Source organism: Lethenteron reissneri, chromosome 66 (assembly GCF_015708825.2).
Source record: "Lethenteron reissneri isolate LAM-NWPU_2019-01 chromosome 66, ASM1570882v1, whole genome shotgun sequence".
In the NCBI taxonomy this organism is placed as follows: Eukaryota; Metazoa; Chordata; class Hyperoartia; order Petromyzontiformes; family Petromyzontidae; genus Lethenteron; species Lethenteron reissneri.
Window position 1 is genome coordinate 3863016 of NC_083844.1, and position 21010 is coordinate 3884025.

At 51.5% G+C, this 21010-nt stretch overlaps 3 protein-coding genes and 1 pseudogene across 3 annotated transcripts; all 4 read left to right on the forward strand.

Annotated features, from left to right (window-relative positions):
* The first annotated feature begins 7484 nt into the window (after window positions 1-7484).
* Window positions 7485-9682, forward strand: LOC133359981 (histone H1.5-like). The gene has a single exon (XM_061578551.1). It carries the CDS (start codon window positions 8634-8636, stop codon window positions 9294-9296), a length of 663 nt encoding a protein of 220 aa, XP_061434535.1. The 5' UTR covers window positions 7485-8633; the 3' UTR covers window positions 9297-9682.
* A 280-nt stretch (window positions 9683-9962) lies between these two features.
* Window positions 9963-20742, forward strand: LOC133359923 (uncharacterized; annotated as a pseudogene).
* On the forward strand, window positions 14722-16095 carry LOC133359998 (histone H2A). The gene has a single exon (XM_061578565.1). The coding sequence runs from the start codon at window positions 14723-14725 to the stop codon at window positions 15101-15103; it is 381 nt and encodes a 126-aa protein (XP_061434549.1). The 5' UTR covers window position 14722; the 3' UTR covers window positions 15104-16095.
* Window positions 17598-20373, forward strand: LOC133359979 (histone H1.5-like). The gene has a single exon (XM_061578549.1). It carries the CDS (start codon window positions 18725-18727, stop codon window positions 19385-19387), a length of 663 nt encoding a protein of 220 aa, XP_061434533.1. The 5' UTR covers window positions 17598-18724; the 3' UTR covers window positions 19388-20373.
* Window positions 20743-21010: the final 268 nt, after the last annotated feature.

The window sequence follows — 21010 nt, forward strand, 5'->3', positions numbered from 1 at the left end:
ATAACCCTCCTACCGTGGCGCGTAGGTCCCCCTTTCGGATCGATGGTCTCAACGGCGGATTGCAGTTTGGTCACATTCTCACCTACGGGTTACCCTATCACCTACTTGGTTTATCATATCTCCCATACCTGCCTGTACCCACTACCCACCCCGGAGTTGTTTCGCTGGGTCTCTGGGGCTCCCTTGCCCGTCCTCTTACTGCGATGGCGAGCTCCTCCTCCTCGTCCGAGAGTAGGCTCGCTACGGCGCACTCTCGTCCCCTCCCTCGAGGCTGCGCGCGCTCACCAGAGAGCTTCTCGCATTTACGCGCGCGCTCGACAAGTGTGGTAAAGGAGAGGCGTGCACCGTCTATATTTGGCTGCCACCACGGGGTGCGTGCCAAATATCGCTGGACCTTCCCGGTGGCGAGGCTCTCAATTACTTTCGCCTCGTGCTCCGGGTACGCAAGCTGGGTCAACATGCGTACGTCCTCGGCGTAATCTCGCAGATCCTCGCCGGGCTGGCGGCGGCGTGCCTCTAAGGCCGCCTGCGCCTCCTCCTCGTCATAGGCGCCGAAGCGCCGTTCGAGTTCGCACATTAATTTTTCCCACTGAGTTTGTGTGCTTGCGGGCAAAGCTTCCACAAAGTCAGCTGCCCGTCCATCTAAATGTATCTCTAACTGCTGCAACGCCTCCTCATCCGACCACCCATTAACCTTTTTAGCCCCCCTGATGCTGCGGGCAAACGATTTCCATGATGGAATTCCTTTGCCCGTAAATGTGCATTTGATTTTAACCTGGGTTGGGGGGCCTCTTTCCCTTGGGGGTGCGGGGGATCGTCCCGCTTCTGACACCAATATGTGGGGGTCGCTAGCCCCCGAGATCCCTCCCTCGATAATGCTAACGGCCGGCTAGCATCATCAATCGCCCCCCCGCTGCTAAGCGAACCGCTGCTAAGTTCCTCACCTATGGCGGGGGAGCCGTCGCCCGCGGATTCCCCTCCACCGCGGGTCCGCGTAATGGGCATGGTTAATTACCGATTAGTATTCTTCCCCTCTCTACTACGATACTTCCCTTTCCTAATCGCGCGCCTGCAACCCACCGGAGCGAACGCACGCACGCCCACACACACGCCGCTCCGCGCACTCCAACTCAACTCACGTTATACTCGCGCACCTGTATCACACACGGAGTGAACACACGCGACACCCACTCTCGCACCGCTCTGCGCAGCGCTCCCCTGAGGCGAGCCGCAGCACTACAGAATCACTGCGTACCCACGCGCAACCCGCGCGCTCAGCTCCGCGCAGCGCTCACTCACGTGGCGAACCACTGTGCACACAGCGCACCCACACGCTCACACTGCACGACAAGATCACGCGAGACCACGCTTCGCTATTAATGATTTATTATAGGCCACCTGCGAATTGATGTTGAATCAGTGAGTCGACGAGGCTGGCCTATTCCACTAAACCTGTACCTATTCCCTATTTATCGGCTTACGATACCCTACTTTACCTCCCCACTCACTGTTTGGTGCCCGCGGAGGTTCGCTGCTCTCTGCGCTAACAGGTACCCTCGATGCGTCGCACGGACGTCCGGGTCGCTGGCTGGAAACTCCTGCTGGTCCGCTGGCCTGGAGAGAAGCGCGATTTCCCCTCTCCGCTCCTCTATTTATCCTCCCTACCTCAAAGGGGATGCTGCGCTGAACAATGGGCTCGTGCACCCCAAGCCCGTGCACGGCGGTTCCCCGGGCGCTGTTGATATGCTAATCAGTGAGCGACGTTGGCGGCGTACATCCTAATTACTCCCTTACCCTTCCTAACAATGGGGCCTGCGCGCTCCAGCGCAATTATCCCAACCCCCCATGACTATGCGCAACAGCCCCTGTGACCCCGCTATTCATGCTGTCCCGTGCCTCCCCTGCTTGCCCGTCGACCCGTGGAGTGTGTGTGGGGGGAAATGCGCCTCAACCGCGGTGGCCGAATGCCCCACGCCGCGACCACACAATATTAAGGCCGGCCGCGGCGCCGCGGTGCCACGTAGCACGGGGGGGTCATCCAATTCCCTGATCGCCGGAAACCGTGAGAATTAATCCCGATAAGGGTCTCTCGGATAAAAACCGGTCGATCAGGTGACCTTCCCTTCCAGCTCTATGGGGGGGGGGAAATGCGTGCGGGTGTGTGCTTATGTGGGGCGGGTGATGGGGGGCAGTGCGGTGGGGGAAGCCGGGCGGCTCCCTGGTTCGGCAGAGCCGGCCCCGTCGTTGTGGCACCACAAGAGACTCGATTAGCTGAGCCTTCTTATCACGGAGCTTGTTGAAGGATCTCAAAGTTATGTGGAAACCCTCCCGTAGAGGCGGTTAAATTTCGATTTAAAGCTTTCGTGACTGCTGGGTTTCATCTTCTTGGTTCTTTCGGTAAAGTCACATAGAAGGGAAGTAATAAAATCATAAAAATAAAACATAATAAAATAAAATAATTCTCACGACGTTTCGGCTGCGTGCGTGCGTGGTTCACGTGTGTTCACGTGTGATCACAGTGTGTGCGTGTGTTCACGTGTGTGCGTGTGCTCACGCAGGAGGAGGCAAGGGGGCTGCTTCACGCTGGGCCACCGTGGGAGAGTCGCACGCTGAGGGCAGCTTCCAGCAAGCGCAAGGTCTCTGTGCACAGCGCACGGCACTCCTCTCGTTACAGCTGCTGCTGCTGTTGTTGTCTTTAGTTTGTTGTCCTTCCGCCGCACCCTCCCATTAGCGAGGTTGGCTACGTACGGTTACAAAGAAATTCAACATACATACAGTGAGGAAAAAAGTATTTGATCTCCTGCTGATTTTGTACGTTTGCCCACTGACAAATAAATGATCAGTGTATAATTTTAATGGTAGGTTTATTTGAACAGTGAGAGAGACAGAATAACAACAACAAATCCAGAAAAACGCATGTAATTTTTTATAAATTGATTTGCATTTTTAATGAGGAAAATAAGTATTGACCCCTCTGCAAAACATGACAGTACTTGGTGGCAAAAACCCTTGTTGGCAATCACAGAGGTCAGACGTTTCTTGTAGTTGGCCACCAGGTTTGCACACATCTCAGGAGGGATTTTGTCCCCACTCCTCTTTGCAGATCTTCTCCAAGTCATTAAGGTTTCGAGGCTGACGTTTGGCAACTCGAACCTTCAGCTCCCTCCATAGATTTTCTATGGGATTAAGGTCTGGAGACTGGCTAGGCCCACTCCAGGACCCTTAATGTGCTTCTTCTTGAGCCACTCCTTGTTGCCTTGGCTGTGTGTTTTGGGTCATTGTCATGCTAGAATACCCATCCACGACCCATTTTCAATGCGCTGGCTGAGGGAAGGAGGTTCTCACCCAAGATTTGACGGTACATGGCCCCGTCCATCGTCCCTTTGATGCGGTGAAGTTGTCCTGTCCCCTTATCAGAAAAACACCCCCAAAGCATAATGTTTCCACCTCCATGTTTGACGGTGGGGATGGTGTTCTTGGGGTCATAGGCAGCATTCCTCCTCCTCCAAACAGGGCGAGTTGAGTTGATGCCAAAGAGCTCCATTTTGGTCTCATCTGACCACAACACTTTCACCCAGTTGTCCTCTGAATCATTCAGATGTTCATTGGCAAACTTCAGACGGGCATGTATATGTGCTTTCTTGAGCAGGGGGACCTTGCGGGCGCTACAGGATTTCAGTCCTTCACAGCGTAGTGTGTTACCAACTGTTTTCTTGGTGACTATGGTCCCAGCTGCCTTGAGATCATTGACAAGATCCTCCCGTGTAGTTCTGGGCTGATTCCTCACCGTTCTCATGATCATTGCAACTCCACGAGGTGACATCTTGCATGGAGCCCCAGGCCGAGGGAGTATGACAGTTCTTTGTGTTTCTTCCATTTGCGAATAATCACACCAATTGTTGTCACGTTCTCACCAAGCTGCTTGGCAATGGCCTTGTAGCCCATTCCAGTCTTGTGTAGGTCTACAATCTTGTCCCTGACATCCTTGGAGAGCTCTTTGGTCTTGGCCATGGTGGAGAGTTTGGAATCTAATTGATTGTTTCTGTGAACAGGTGTCTTTTATACAGGTAACAAGCTGAGATTAGGAGCACTCCCTTTAAGAGTGTGCTCCTAATCTCAGCTCGTTACCTGTATAAAAGACACCTGGGAGCCAGAAATCTTTATGATTGAGAGGGGGTCAAATACGTATTTCCCTCATTAAAATGCAATTCACTTGATAACATTTTGACATGCGTTTTTTTGGATTTTGTTGTTGTTATTCTGTCTCTCACTGTTCAAATAAACCTACCGTTCAAATTATAGACTGATCACTTCTTTGTCAGTGGGCAAACGTACAAAATCAGCAGGGGATCAAATACTTTTTTCCTTACTGTATACTGTACTAGAGGAATCCGATGAGGTGTCAGGGTCGAGATCGAACCCGCGACTTCCTACGTACCAGGCGAGGGAGTTAACATCTCCTAGCCACCGCTGGTCACCGCACAAACTTTGCCCCCCTCACCCCACCACCCCCTCCGCTCAGACTAAAGCCGAAGCCCTGGAGTACGTGTGGAGCATCTTGCAGGGCGTGGAGGAGGAGCAGCAGCAGCAGGGAGGAGGAGTCCAGGGGATTTGAGCTGAGGGAGGTGCACAAGGCCAGGATGGCGATGTTCAGGCTGGAGCGCAGAGCTACCGCCTGCAAGGAGCCCTGAGGGTGGCGCTCCATAGATACATTGAGGTGCGTAGCCTGCAGCGGTGATTTATATTCACATCGCAACTCCACGCTCCCTCTATTCTCACTGGAACTCCACGCTCCCCTCTATTCTCACCGGAACTCCACACTCCCCTCTATTCTCACCAGAACTCCACACTCCCCTCTATTCCCACCCAGAACTCCACACTCCCCTCTATTCTCACCAGAAACGTCCACACTCCCCTCTATTCCCACCAGAACTCCACCCTCCCCTCTATTCTCCACCGGAACTCTCCCACACTCTCCTCTATTCCCACCAGAACTCCACGCTCCCCTCTATTCTCACCGGAACTCCACACTCCCCTCTATTCCCACTGGAACTCCACGCTCCCCTCTATTCTCACCGGAACTCCACACTCCCCTCTATTCCCACCAGAAACTCCACACTCCCCTCTATTCTCCACAGAACTCCACACTCCCCTCTATTCCCACCGGAACTCCACACTCCCCTCTATTCCCACCGGAACTCCACACTCCCCTCTATTCCCATCGGAACTCCACAATCCCCTTTTCCCACCGGAACTCCACACTCCCCTCTATTCCCACCGAACTCCACACTCCCTCTATTCTCACCGGAACTCCACACTCCCCTCTATTCCCACCGGAACTCCACACTCCCCTCTATTCTCACCGGAACTCCACACTCCCCTCTATTCCCACCGAACTCCACACTCCCCTCTATTCCCACCAGAACTCCACACTCCCCTCTATTCTCACCGGAACTCCACACTCCCCTCTATTCCCACCGGAACTCCACACTCCCCTCTATTCTCACCGGAACTCCACACTCCCCTCTATTCCCACCGGAACTCCACACTCCCCTCTATTCCCACCGGAACTCCACACTCCCCTCTATTCTCACCGGAACTCCACACTCCCCTCTATTCCCACCGGAACTCCACACTCCCCTCTATTCCCACCGGAACTCCACACTCCCCTCTATTCTCACCAGAACTCCACGCTCCCTTCTATTCCCCACCGGAACTCCGCACTCCCCTCTATTCTCATCGGAACTCCACACTCCCCTCTATTCTCACCAGAACTCCACACTCCCCTCTATTCTCACCGAACTCCACACTCCCCTCTATTCTCATTGGAACTCCACACTCCCCTCTATTCTCACCAGAACTCCACACTCCCCTCTATTCCAACCGGAACTCCCACCACTTCCCTCTATTCTCACCGAAACTCCACACTCCCCTCTATTCCCGACCGGAACTCCACACTCCCCTCTATTCCACCAGACTCCACACTCCCTCTATTCCCACCGAACTCCACACTTCCCTCTATTCCACCGAACTCCACACTCCCCTCTATACTCACCGGAACTCCACACTCCCCTCTATTCCTCACCGGAACTCCACATTCCCCTCTATTCTCACCGGAATTCCACACTCCCCTCTATTCTCACCAGAACTCCACACTCCCCTCTATTCTCACCAGACTCCACGCTCCCCTCTATTCTCACACCGGAACTATCCACCCTCCCCTCTATTCTCACCCCACGCCACATACCCACTCCCCCTATTCTCACCAAGAACTCCACGCTCCCTTCTATTCTCACCGGAATTCTACACTCCCCTCTATTTCCCACACCAGAACTCCACACTCCCCTCTATGTCTCACCAGAACTCCACACTCCCCTCTATTCTCACCGGACTCTCCACACTCCCCTCTATTTCTCACCAGAACTCCACACTGCCCTCTATTCTCACCAGAACTCCACGCTCCCCTCTATTCTCACCGGATTCTACACTCCCCTCGATTCTCAGCCAGACTCAACACTCCCCTCTAGTTCTCACCTGAAAACTCCACACTTCCCCTCTATTCCCACGGAACTCACACGCCTCTCTATTCCCACTGGAACTCCACACTCCCCTCTATTCTCACCAGAACTCCAACACTCCCCTCTATTCTCACCAGAACTCCACACTCCCCTCTATTCTCACCGGAACTCCACCCTCCCCTCTATTCCCACCGGAACTCCACCTCCCATCTATTCTCACATAAACTCCACACTTCCCCTCTATTCTCACAGAACTCCCACACTCCCCTATAATTCTCACCAGAACTTCTTCAAAACTCCCATCTATTCCTCCAGAATCCCACTCCCAATCTATTCTCACCGTAAATCCACACTCCCCTCTATTCTCACCGAACTTCCAACACTCCCGCTCTATTCTCACCAGTAACTCCACAACTCCCCTCTATTCTCACCAGAACTTCACAAGCTCCCCTCTATTCTCCACCGGAACTCCACACTCCCCTCTATTGCTCACCAGAACTCCACACCTCCCCTCTATTCCTACCAGGAACTCCACACCTCCCCGCTCTATTCTCACCAGTAACTGCTAAGCTCCCCTCTATTCCCCCTGAAACTCGCACACGTCCCTCTTATTCTCATCAGGAACTCCCACCCACTCCCATCTATTCCCACCAGAACTCCACACCCCCTCTATTCTCACCAGAACTCCACACTCCCCTCTATTCTCACGGAACTCCACACTCCCCTCTATTCTCACCGGAACTCCACACTTCCCCTCTATTCCACCGGAACTCCACACTCCCCTCTATTCTCACCGGAACTCCACACTCCCCTCTATTCCCACCGGAACTTCCACACTCCCCTCTATTCTCACCGGAACTCCACACTCCCCTCTATTCCCACCGGAACTCCACACTCCCCTCTATTCCCACCGGAACTCCACACTCCCCTCTATTCTCACCAGAACTCCACGCTCCCCTCTATTCCCACCGGAACTCCGCACTCCCCTCTATTCTCATCGGAACTCCACACTCCCCTCTATTCTCACCAGAACTCCACACTCCCCTCTATTCTCACCGGAACTCCACACTCCCCTCTATTCTCATCGGAACTCCACACTCCCCTCTATTCTCACCAGAACTCCACACTCCCCTCTATTCCAACCGGAACTCCACACTCCCCTCTATTCTCACCGAAACTCCACACTCCCCTCTATTCCCACCAGAACTCCACACTCCCCTCTATTCCCACCGGAACTCCACACTCCCCTCTATTTCCACCAGAACTCCACACTCCCCTCTATTCCCACCGGAACTCCACACTTCCCTCTATTCCCACCGGAACTCCACACTCCCCTCTATACTCACCGGAACTCCACACTCCCCTCTATTCTCACCGGAACTCCACACTCCCCTCTATTCTCACCGGAATTCCACACTCCCCTCTATTCTCACCAGAACTCCACACTCCCCTCTATTCTCACCAGAACTCCACGCTCCCCTCTATTCTCACCGGAACTCCACACTCCCCTCTATTCTCACCAGAACTCCACACTCCCCTCTATTCTCACCAGACATGGCGCGCAGTCCTCACCATAGCGCGAGAGGAGGAATCGCGAGCGCGCGAGGCAAAACTTAAATAGAAAATATTTTGTTGGAATTAAATATGAGTAGTCTGTTGAAGCATCTTGTCTTGCAAAAAATTCGAGTGCGTTTTAAATAGTGTTCATCAGTAACACTTTTGAAAACCGACAATCATCATATCTTGCCCTGACCGAACAATGTCTCCCAAATGTTGGTTGTTCACTTGTTTAGAATTATGATTTATATCGTGAGCATTGTCGTATATTGCATAAGTAACGTACATTAAAGAAGTGATCTTCGTGATGATGTATTAACTAGATGCATGTAAGTATGAACGTTACGGGAGTAATCGAGCCCAAAGGCAGGCGTGATAAACACAGTGAGTATGGTGGCAACTCCCTCACTAGAGCTGAGTGCTGGATGATCTCAGCGACGTCCGCATTCAGTACGCCGCTTCTATAATAACCTCGGGCCTGGAGGACGCTCGGTTCGAATTCGTGAGAGCGCTGATTTCGGTTTCAAAGAGGCGAGGCGATAAAAGCGACGTCTTGAGATGGCGGAAACTGCTCCTGCTCAACCACCAGCTGCGGCTACTTCAGCGCCTAAAAGCCCCAAGAAGAAGCGCGCCGCTCCAAAGGCCAAGAAGGTCGGCCCCAGCGTGTCCGAGCTCATCCTCAAGGCTCTGGCCAGCAGCAAGGAGAGGAACGGCGTGTCTCTTCCTGCGCTCAAAAAGTCGCTTGCTGCCGGAGGATACGACGTGGAGAAGAACAATGCCCGCGTGAAGTTGGCCATCAAGAAGCTCGTGGCCAAAGACGCCGTGGCGCAAGTGAAGGGCAGCGGCGCGTCTGGCTCTTTCAAACTCAACAAGGAAAAGGCTGCCGCAAAGGCGAAGCCCAAGTCGTCAACGGCAAAGCCCGCAGCTAAAAAGCCCGCGGCAGCCAAGAAGGTGAAGAAGCCCGCGGCAGCCAAGAAGACCGCGCCCAAGAAGTCTCCCAAGAAAGCAAAGAAGCCCGCGGCTGCCAAGGCGGCCAAGAGCCCCAAAAAGGTGAAGTCGGCTGTTAAGCCCAAGAAGGCGGCGAAGAGCCCAGCCAAGCCCAAGGCTGCGAAGCCCAAGGTCGCTAAGCCCAAGACCGTCAAGGCCAAGGCCGCCAAACCCAAGGTGGCCAAGCCCAAGAAGGCCGCGGCCAAGCCCAAGAAGACTGCGCCAAAGAAGTGAATCCGATGGGACGACCGACGCTCGATTCACTCCACCTCAACGGCTCTTTTCAGAGCCACCCACTTCGTTAAAAAAGTGAACCAGATGCTGCTGCGCTTCAATTAGTTCAAATTAACTGTGTAACATTTCACCCACTCGATGTGTTTTAAGCATTGATGTGATGGGAGTGATCGAGCCCGAAAGCAGGGATCACAAACACAGGCGAGGCGGGTGGCAGCTCCCTCACTCGAACTGAGTGCAGAGTAATCTCAGCGACGTCAGCATTCTCGCTGGCGATTCTAATCTAAATCCAGATTCAAAATCGATGCATTCTTGACGAACCTCCAATTTTGATTATGTGTTGCACCTCTTCATTCCGTCATCATGCTACTGGTGCCAAATATGGAATTTAGTCTAAAAATGTATTGATTCCAGACAGCTTTACTCATTTGCCTTCATTCGCTCGTTCTCGCCTTTTCACTTTGTTTTTGTTTTGTAAACATTGCGGTGCACCATCTAAACTTCTCTATTAAATTAATTTCTATACGTAAATATCGCATTGTTTGCAATGTCTTTCTTACTTTGGGACAACTAGTTGGTGACGTTCACTCAACTATTGTGTTGGAAGCGGTTTAGCTTCACACGATTATAAAGTTAGTTCATCTTGTTCACTTGAAAACAAGACCTTACACCGATTATTCACTGCACGTGCAATCTTGCAACAGATGGCGTTCCTCTGGCGTTCGCTGCGGGTGTGCCAATATCATTCCAGAGTGCTTCGAAGAAGGGCCATTGCCCAAAACGTCGCATATTATACATGTCAAGGAAGTGTTATTGACGACGGTGGAGGGTTTTCTTCGTCGCAGAGGTTAAAGGTGGAAGGTTTAAGGCGGAGCCATCGCGGAGGGCAGGGGTGGTCGGTGACGTCGCCACGCTTCGGGTATAAAGGCGGCTGCTGCTGCAAGCTGAGCGCGCAGTCTCTCGCGAGGAGCTTTGTCACAAGTAGTCGCAATGTCTGGACGCGGTAAAGGCGGTAAGGGGCTCGGCAAGGGAGGCGCAAAACGCCATCGCAAGGTGCTGCGCGACAACATCCAGGGCATCACCAAGCCCGCCATCCGCCGCCTCGCTCGCCGCGGCGGTGTGAAGCGCATCTCGGGCCTCATCTACGAGGAGACCCGCGGCGTCCTGAAGGTCTTCCTTGAGAACGTCATCCGCGACGCCGTCACCTACACGGAGCACGCCAAGCGCAAGACCGTCACCGCCATGGACGTGGTCTACGCCCTCAAGCGCCAGGGCCGCACTCTCTACGGCTTCGGAGGCTGAGCGCCCATCTCTCGCACACTAAGCCAACCCAAAGGCTCTTTTCAGAGCCACCCACCTCTTCGAAACTGCTTGCGCCAGTGTTGCCAAACACGCTCTGAATGGAGCACATGTCCTGGGTTGTTGTGAGCGTGCTGGACGTTTGCTTGTTGAGTTGGCGAATCTTCATCTGCTTCCACATGAATGAAAGAAATCATGATATTCACGACACATTTAACAAGGCGTAATTCTTGAACGCCTTAATACAGTACCCATTTCTGGTATTTTGCGTGAATTATTTCCAGCTGCAGCCGATTCCGATATTACGTAGAGCATTTGGCGCCACAATCTTACAGCACACTCGTCCTAATTGACGGAGCGTGCCGGAATGCTAATCTCCACCTGTACAGCACAACAGCGAAGTTATTTTTCTCCACCGAGCGCTTGTATTTTTCCAAATTGCGTTCATAAAACGCCCGTGCGCCGTATTAGACGAGTGGTGAAACAATCCCTCGTAAGAAACAAAAAAACCCACGCTCAAAACACAATATACTGTATTGGGTTTTCTAGTCATCCTTTTTAAAACAAAGGCAATGCCATGGCTGCAATTCACTAATACACATGTTTGGACATTACATTGTGTTATATTCACAAGTCCTTTTTGCAGTAAAATCGATATTAAAGTGAACATCGCGTCCGCGTTTCTCATTGGAGGCTGATGGAGAGGGACGGTACTAAAAGAGCCACTCAGCAGCGCCGCGCACTACGATCCTCTGATTTGCATCTCGCCTCCTATAAAAGGAGCTCAACGCGCGAGCGACATCCACATTCGCTTCCCGTCTGTTCTGACCTGAAGCTGCTGCCTACGACGCGTCGACATGCCCGATCCTCCCGCATCAAAGAGCGCTGGGCCGGCCAAGGTTCCTGCTCCCAAGAAGGGCTCCAAGAAGGCTGTGACCAAGGCTACGCGCAAGGATGGCAAGAAGCGACGCCACCGCAGGAAGGAGAGCTACGCCATTTACATCTACAAGGTGATGAAGCAGGTGCACCCCGATACCGGCATCTCGTCCAAGGCAATGAGCATCATGAACTCGTTCGTCAACGACATCTTCGAGCGCATCGCTTCCGAGGCGTCCCGCCTGGCGCACTACAACAAGCGCTCCACCATCACTTCTCGGGAGATCCAGACCGCAGTGCGACTGCTGCTCCCCGGCGAGCTGGCCAAGCACGCCGTGTCGGAGGGCACCAAGGCCGTCACCAAGTACACAAGCTCCAAGTGAAGCCTCGACTCCACCATTAATTACAAAGGCTCTTTTCAGAGCCACCCACCTCTCCGAACCTGCTTGTACCAGTCCTAGCAGGAGTACTAAACGAAACTTCCAACAAAGCCCCGGTTCACGCGGGGACATTGTTCGCTCATTGAGTGGAATGGAGAGATGGAACGCATTTTAACCTGTTTCCACGGGAATAAAAGCGATAACAATATTCATGGCACATCATTTCACCAGCAGGCATTTCTTGGACTTGTTTGTCCATTGATTTCATCTGCAGCCCATTCAGATATTACATTGGATATTTGGTGCCAAAACCTTGCAATGCAATATATTTAATTCGTGGTTGTATTTTCGGGCAGGAACTAACATTTTGCACGTGTGCATCTATGTAAAAGTAAGCGCCTAGCATGGATGACTCGTGCAGTATAATTGATGATCATCATCTCAATGCCAAGAGAATAGATATCTATCCCTGTGATCACCTCTTTCCGACAATTTTACGTATTAACTTTGGAGCTTTCGTGACTGCAGGAATTATTCTTTGGTTCTTTCGGTAAAGTCACGTATATAAAGAAACAAATTGTTGATATCTGTCTGCTTATATGTCTGTCTATAATTTTTTCTGGTTAGATTTTATGTCGCTATTTCATTATACCTGATGATGATTGCTTGTGTTGCAATCGAAACGTCGTATGCTATTATTAATTATTATTTTTTCTTTATACGTGACTTTACCGAAAGAACCAAAGAATATTTTTACGTATTACTGTTTCCAATGAAGTGCAGTTTCTGCACACTTTATTTAGATCACGCGGAGCACTGTAAAGTTGTTTTCGGAAAGGTGTTTGCTTGAGAAAAGAACATCCGTTAAAGACATGGACGGCGCTCAAACGGAACTACTGCATCGTGATGCGGCATTCTGCAATGCTCCAAAGTGAGAACATTTCGTTGATGAAGAAGAGTTGACGACTCGAGATCATTGCACGCTGCCAACCAATCAGCACGCGCCCCTTCTTCGCACGTCACGACTCCGCTGACCAGTGAGCGCGCGCTCTGGGCTACATAAGCCGCCTTCTCCTCCCCGCCTGTGAGAATCTTTGCCCTCACCAAGCCATGGCTCGCACCAAGCAGACGGCTCGCAAGTCCACGGGCGGCAAGGCCCCCCGCAAGCAACTCGCCACCAAGGCGGCCCGAAAGAGCGCTCCGGCCACGGGCGGCGTCAAGAAGCCTCACCGCTACAGGCCCGGCACCGTCGCTCTGCGCGAGATCCGCCGCTACCAGAAGTCCACCGAGCTGCTCATCCGCAAACTGCCCTTCCAGCGCCTCGTCAGGGAGATCGCGCAGGACTTCAAGACCGACCTGCGCTTCCAGAGCTCCGCTGTCATGGCTCTGCAGGAGGCCAGCGAAGCGTACCTTGTCGCGCTCTTCGAGGACACCAACCTGTGCGCCATCCACGCCAAGCGCGTCACCATCATGCCCAAGGACATTCAGCTCGCCCGCCGCATTCGTGGCGAGCGCGCTTGAACGCCCAGCTCGGCCCTCAAAGCACAACACAAAGGCTCTTTTCAGAGCCACCACTTACTCGTGAGAAAGCTTCCATGTGTGTCCTTCAAAGTTCGGGTGCCGGAAACCTTCGTTTGCTGGTCACGGCTCTCACGAGTCGTCAGGCGTAAGCGACAATGCAAGTTCATTTCTATACCCCGCCGCTCATTCTTCAACATCACACGTTGGTGTTGTATATAAGCGTTGTGAAACCATGTTTACATAATGTACAACAAAAGGGTTATTTTGGTGAAATGTATTTTACCTCGGAGTCGCGTGGTGGGTGTGGAGGCCTAGCACCGTGCAGAGCCTCCCGCCTCGCCTGATTTTGCCACCCGGCTGACGCTGGGTACGGGTGCCGTTCCCCCCCCCCCCCCCCGCGCTTCAATAATACTGTGTAATCGCTATAATTTAATAATCTACCGACCCTATAATAGTAATAGCACACATTGTGGTGGGGGGGGGAGTAAAGAGGACGTGAAACTTAGATGAATTTACCTCAGAGTCGCGTGTTAATGCGTGCGCCTATTTTTAACGGGAATTAAAGATGGCGTCCACCCCGCAACTGCTAGCCCGTCGCTAGCCGTTGCCAGGGGCAACCGGCGTCCAATGAAAGCGGCGAAGACGTCGCTAGGCGTTGGCAGGGGCAACCGGCGTCCAATGAAAGTGCGTATGGTCCGACATCCACACACAGACAGACAGACATTCACGATTTTATATATATAGATTAAACCCAAAGATATTGGTTTATGTTGTTTCAAGCCCGAGCTGATAAGAAGTTCACATTTTGCAAACTGAGACTGAATTATTCACGCACATATATTTTTAGGCATTGCCCGAACAGGCGGTTAAAGAAAAATATCTATACACCGTATAGGCACGTGGGCGATCAATCACGAGCTCAAGGCTATCACAATGATTTCTTATAACCAATGCGGTCCCTCAAAATGATGATTATAATCAATAATACATTGATATTTGCGGAATCCGCTTATAAGTTTGACTTGCCAGCACGCGCCCATAAATTAACTCTATCATGCTTAAAACTTGAACCTATTAAGTACGTGTATCGCATTGTTTAATTCATAAGATGCGTGTGCGCATTAAAACATATATGGATACAAATAATGAAAGTCAACATCGAATCCTCGCGTCCCGGCTTGTCATTGGTGGCTCAAGGAGAGGGCGGGACTCGACCGAGAGGAGCCAATCAGCAGCGGCGCGCTCTACGATCCTCGTCTCCGCTATAAAAGCCGCTCCCGTGGTGCGTGTTAACGTCACAAATCGTTCGTACTTTGTCTCCAGTGCTTTTTGCATCCTAGGTCCTTAACGATGTCTGGACGCGGCAAGACCGGTGGCAAATCTCGCGCCAAGGCAAAGTCCCGCTCTTCCCGCGCCGGCCTGCAGTTCCCCGTGGGTCGCGTTCACAGGCTGCTCCGCAAGGGCAATTACGCCCAGCGGGTCGGCGCTGGAGCACCCGTCTACCTGGCCGCCGTGCTCGAGTACCTTTCTGCCGAGATCCTCGAGCTGGCTGGCAATGCCGCCCGCGACAACAAGAAGACGAGGATCATCCCCCGACACCTGCAGCTCGCCGTGCGAAACGACGAGGAGCTCAACAAGCTCATGGGCGGCGTGACTATCGCCCAGGGCGGTGTGCTGCCCAACATCCAGGCCGTGCTGCTGCCCAAGAAGACCTCTCAGGCAAAGAAGTGAACGCGCCGCCGCCTCTACCACCACAACAACGGCTCTTTTCAGAGCCACCCACTTGCTTGCAAAGAGCTCGGACAGTCGTACACAGGGGTTTTGTTATTAATAAGGACACCGTCGTCGAGTTGCCCTCGTCCCAAATTGCTCGCAATTAAACGAATTCTCTGCTCATTCCAGATACCCTTTATGTCTAATTTAGGAACGGTATTTGAGCAGCATTCCAACATTGCATCAATCATGGAACATGGTTTAGAATAAATTGAGGTGCCTATTGGAAGAAAGTATCGTGTTTTTTTAAAGAATAAAACTCGCTCTTTTTGAGCGGTCAGATTACATATGAAGAGGAGTCGGAGAATGGTTCAAGCACTTCAAGGGATCTGCGAGCCACCCTCACGCACCACGCACCACGCAAACACGACATCTCCGCTCTCACGACAACACGCACCAATCAATCTTAATTTTTTTTCACACACGCGCGGGAAATAAGAGCTGGACGGGGGGGTCAGGGGTTAAAGGGCAGTGACGTCACCCGGACCAGGCGTGCTGGACGCGAATGTGTATTGGGAGCGGAGATTGAGGAGTTAAAAGGGGCTGTGGGACGTGTGCCCGGGGTTGGTCTTGGAACGAATATTGCTGTGCGTTGGTGAAAACAGGTCCCTGTGGGGTGGGCTGGTAGGACCGAACAATTGAATGGCTATAATAAAATGAAATGGCAAAAAATGGGCGCCAATAAGTGGATGGAAACGTAGACGTAGTGGAACATAAGAAACAATAAAGTAGTAGTAACCGTTCTGCAAAAAATAATAGTATTGCACAAGTATGTACCTACGTGAGTGCAGCTTGGAGCAGACACAGTGAGTAGTAACAATCTGCACGAGATGCAGCGCCGTGGGCCACGCCCCTATCACTGTTAGCCCCGCCTCCTCGCCCCCGGTACTGTATTCTCGACTGTAGACTCCGCCCCTTTTGGCCAACGGCCCCTCCCTCCATCGCGCTAAGCTCCGCCTCCCACCGCTTGACCCCGCCCCGCTCCCCCGTGGCTCCGCTCCGCCCCCGTGGCCCCGCCCTCCACCCGCGTAACCCCGCCCCGCCACCCGTGGCCCCGCCCCATCTCGGTGTCCCCGCCCAGCCCCGCGTAGCCCCGCCCCCTGCCGCTGTAGCCCCGCCCGCTGCCGCGTAGCCCCGCCCCCTGCCGCTGTAGCCCCGCCCCCTGCCGCTGTAGCCCGGCCCCTGCCGCGTAGCCCCGCCCCCTGCCGCTGTAGCCCCGCCCCCTGCCGCTGTAGCCCCGCCCCTTGCCGCTGTAGCCCCGCCCAATACACCCCGAGCGGGGGAGAGATTCCCAGGCCTGGCTCGGCTGGAGAGCCGCCGACGAGGGGGGGGAGGTAGGGAGTTGTTTTTAATGAAAAAGCTTTAAATGTAAATGTTTCTATTAAAAAAACATCAGGGAATGTAACATTGTTAAATATTTACTGCCTTTCACACACACAGGGGAACTATACGAAGGGAGAGCTTGAGGCCTAGGTCTAGGCTTTAGGCCTAGCTGTAGGCCTTAGGCCGCCGTGGGTTAATTGTTAATATAAATGTTTTAATTATTTATGTTGAAGCTTTAAATGTAAATGTTGCTATTTAAAAACATCAGGGAATGTAACATTGTTAAACATTTACTTTCTTTTCACACACACGGGGAACTATACGAAGGGAGAGCTTGAGGCCTAGGTCTAGGCTTTAGGCCTAGCTGTAGGCCTTAGGCTGCCGTGGGTTAATTGTTAATATAAATGTTTTAATTATTTATGTAAAAGCTTTAAATGTAAATGTTTCTATTAAAAAACATCAGGGAATGTAACCTTGTTAACCATTTACTCCCTTTCACACACGCGGGGGAACTATACGAAGGGAGAGCTTGAGGCCTAGGTCTAGGCTTTAGGCCTAGCTGTAGGCCTTAGGCCGCCGTGGGTTAATTGTTAATATAAATGTTTTAATTATTTATGTTGAAGCTTTAAATGTCAATGTTGCTATTTAAAAACATCAGGGAATGTAACATTGTAATTAAAAGCTATCTGAGGGAATTATAAGGGAATGCTACACTTGGTTAGCCAGGATAGCGTCACTGAGTCTAAATGTTTTTGTAGGGTCATGCCAAGTGTTTGCAGTAGGGGGCGATGTTGACACACGGACGGACGGACGGACAAACGGACGCACGATATAATCTATTGGAGTCTGGTCCACTTCGTTCCTACCAGAAGTGCATAAACCAATCTACTACGCCTCTTCACATGCGCGTGGAATGAATGATTATTGCATTCGTTCTAAATTTGTAGCTTTCGTGACTGCAATGATTCATACTCTTAGGTTTTTTCGGTAAAGTCACGTAGGTAAAACAATAATAATAAATAACTAAAACAATATAAATAATAAAATAACAAATCAGGGGGGAAGAGGGGGGCTTATCTGAATGTGGTTGCCGGGAAGTGGCGGGGGTGTCGGGGCTAAAAGAGAACAAATGAGCACATCAGCTCAGGGTTGTGGCCGGTGTTAGCTGATAGTAAGCATAAAAGTACTGGTAAACGCTGGGGATGTTAACACTCGCGAAAGTATAATATTACCTGTCAAATAAGATGGTACAAATATGTGTAGTTAAATATTTTTTACATGGTTAATAACATCTTTCCAATGATTACTCATTCGTGTTACTTAGTGCAGTAAATACGTGTTACTTATTGCAGTAAAAACAACTAATCGCATGAACCATCCTGCGCTCCTAGAATATCAACTCTGTCAATGCATTAAACGTAAGATTATATATTTTCTTTAAACATTCGACTGCGGAGTCACTTGAGTTGAATTTGAGTGGTGATGATTGTGCACCGTGCCTTCAAGGCGCGCGACCCTTCTGCAGTGCGTGAGCTACTCATCTCTTGCCACGTAAAATGTTAAACTTTCCATATAATGTCGGTTAATTTTGAGTAATTTTCTTCAGTTTGTTGTCCATCTGAAAATCCATAAATTTATTCATTTCAAAGTTCGATTAAAACGTCCAGTTAAAAGTTCGGTGACAAGGGACGATTGACATGGCGCGCAGTCCTCACCATAGCGCGAGAGGAGGAATCGCGAGCGCGCGAGGCAAAACTTAAATAGAAAATATTTCGTTGGAATTAAATGAGTAGTATGTTGAAGCATCTTGTCTTGCAAAAAATTCGAGTGCGTTTTAAATAGTGTTCATCAGTAACACTTTTGAAAACCGACAATCATCATATCTTGCCCTGACCGAACAATGTCTCCCAAATGTTGGTTGTTCACTTGTTTAGAATTATAATTTATATCGTGAGCATTGTCGTATATTGCATAAGTAACGTACATTAAAGAAGTGATCTTCGTGATGATGTATTAACTAGATGCATGTAAGTATGAACGTTACGGGAGTAATCGAGCCCAAAGGCAGGCGTGATAAACACAGTGAGTATGGAGGCAACTCCCTCACTAGAGCTGAGTGCTGGATGATCTCAGCGACGTCCGCATTCAGTACGCCGCTTCTATAATAACCTCGGGCCTGGAGGACGCTCGGTTCGAATTCGTGAGAGCGCTGATTTCGGTTTCCAAGAGGCGAGGCGATAAAAGCGACGTCTTGAGATGGCGGAAACTGCTCCTGCTCAACCACCAGCTGCGGCTACTTCAGCGCCTAAAAGCCCCAAGAAGAAGCGCGCCGCTCCAAAGGCCAAGAAGGTCGGCCCCAGCGTGTCCGAGCTCATCCTCAAGGCTCTGGCCAGCAGCAAGGAGAGGAACGGCGTGTCTCTTCCTGCGCTCAAAAAGTCGCTTGCTGCCGGAGGATACGACGTGGAGAAGAACAATGCCCGCGTGAAGTTGGCCATCAAGAAGCTCGTGGCCAAAGACGCCGTGGCGCAAGTGAAGGGCAGCGGCGCGTCTGGCTCTTTCAAACTCAACAAGGAAAAGGCTGCCGCAAAGGCGAAGCCCAAGTCGTCAACGGCAAAGCCCGCAGCTAAAAAGCCCGCGGCAGCCAAGAAGGTGAAGAAGCCCGCGGCAGCCAAGAAGACCGCGCCCAAGAAGTCTCCCAAGAAAGCAAAGAAGCCCGCGGCTGCCAAGGCGGCCAAGAGCCCCAAAAAGGTGAAGTCGGCTGTTAAGCCCAAGAAGGCGGCGAAGAGCCCAGCCAAGCCCAAGGCTGCGAAGCCCAAGGTCGCTAAGCCCAAGACCGTCAAGGCCAAGGCCGCCAAACCCAAGGTGGCCAAGCCCAAGAAGGCCGCGGCCAAGCCCAAGAAGACTGCGCCAAAGAAGTGAATCCGATGGGACGACCGACGCTCGATTCACTCCACCTCAACGGCTCTTTTCAGAGCCACCCACTTCGTTAAAAAAGTGAACCAGATGCTGCTGCGCTTCAATTAGTTCAAATTAACTGTGTAACATTTCACCCACTCGATGTGTTTTAAGCATTGATGTGATGGGAGTGATCGAGCCCGAAAGCAGGGATCACAAACACAGGCGAGGCGGGTGGCAGCTCCCTCACTCGAACTGAGTGCAGAGTAATCTCAGCGACGTCAGCATTCTCGCTGGCGATTCTAATCTAAATCCAGATTCAAAATCGATGCATTCTTGACGAACCTCCAATTTTGATTATGTGTTGCACCTCTTCATTCCGTCATCATGTTACTGGTGCCAAATATGGAATTTAGTCTAAAAATGTATTGATTCCAGACAGCTTTACTCAATTTGCCTTCATTCGCTCGTTCCGCCTTTTCACTTTGTTTTTGTTTTGTAAACATTGCGGTGCACCATCTAAACTTCTCTATTAAATTAATTTACTATACGTAAATATCGCATTGTTTGCAATGTCTTTCTTACTTTGGGACAACTAGTTGGTGACGTTCACTCAACTATTGTGTTGGAAGCCGTTAAGCTTCACACGATTATAAAGTTAGTTCATCTTGTTCACTTGCAAACAAGACCTTACACCGATTATTCACTCCACGTGCAATCTTGCAACAGATCGCGTTCCTCTCGCGTTCGCTGCGGGTGTGCCAATATCATTCCAGAGTGCTTCGAAGAAGGGCCATTGCCCAAAACGTCGCATATTATACATGTCAAGGAAGTGTTATTGACGACGGTGGAGGGTTTTCTTCGTCGCAGAGGTTAAAGGTGGAAGGTTTAAGGCGGAGCCATCGCGGAGGGCAGGGGTGGTCGGTGACGTCGCCACGCTTCGGGTATAAAGGCGGCTGCTGCTGCAAGCTGAGCGCGCAGTCTCTCGCGAGGAGCTTTGTCACAAGTAGTCGCAATGTCTGGACGCGGTAAAGGCGGTAAGGGGCTCGGCAAGGGAGGCGCAAAACGCCATCGCAAGGTGCTGCGCGACAACATCCAGGGCATCACCAAGCCCGCCATCCGCCGCCTCGCTCGCCGCGGCGGTGTGAAGCGCATCTCGGGCCTCATCTACGAGGAGACCCGCGGCGTCCTGAAGGTCTTCCTTGAGAACGTCATCCGCGACGCCGTCACCTACACGGAGCACGCCAAGCGCAAGACCGTCACCGCCATGGACGTGGTCTACGCCCTCAAGCGCCAGGGCCGCACTCTCTACGGCTTCGGAGGCTGAGCGCCCATCTCTCGCACACTAAGCCAACCCAAAGGCTCTTTTCAGAGCCACCCACCTCTTCGAAACTGCTTGCGCCAGTGTTGCCAAACACGCTCTGAATGGAGCACATGTCCTGGGTTGTTGTGAGCGTGCTGGACGTTCGCTTGTTGAGTTGGCGAATCTTCATCTGCTTCCACATGAATGAATGAAAGAAATCATGATATTCACGTCACATTTAACAAGGCGTAATTCTTGAACGCCTTAATACAGTACCCATTTCTGGTATTTTGCGTTAATTATTTCCAGCTGCAGCCGAATACGATATTACGTAGAGCATTTGG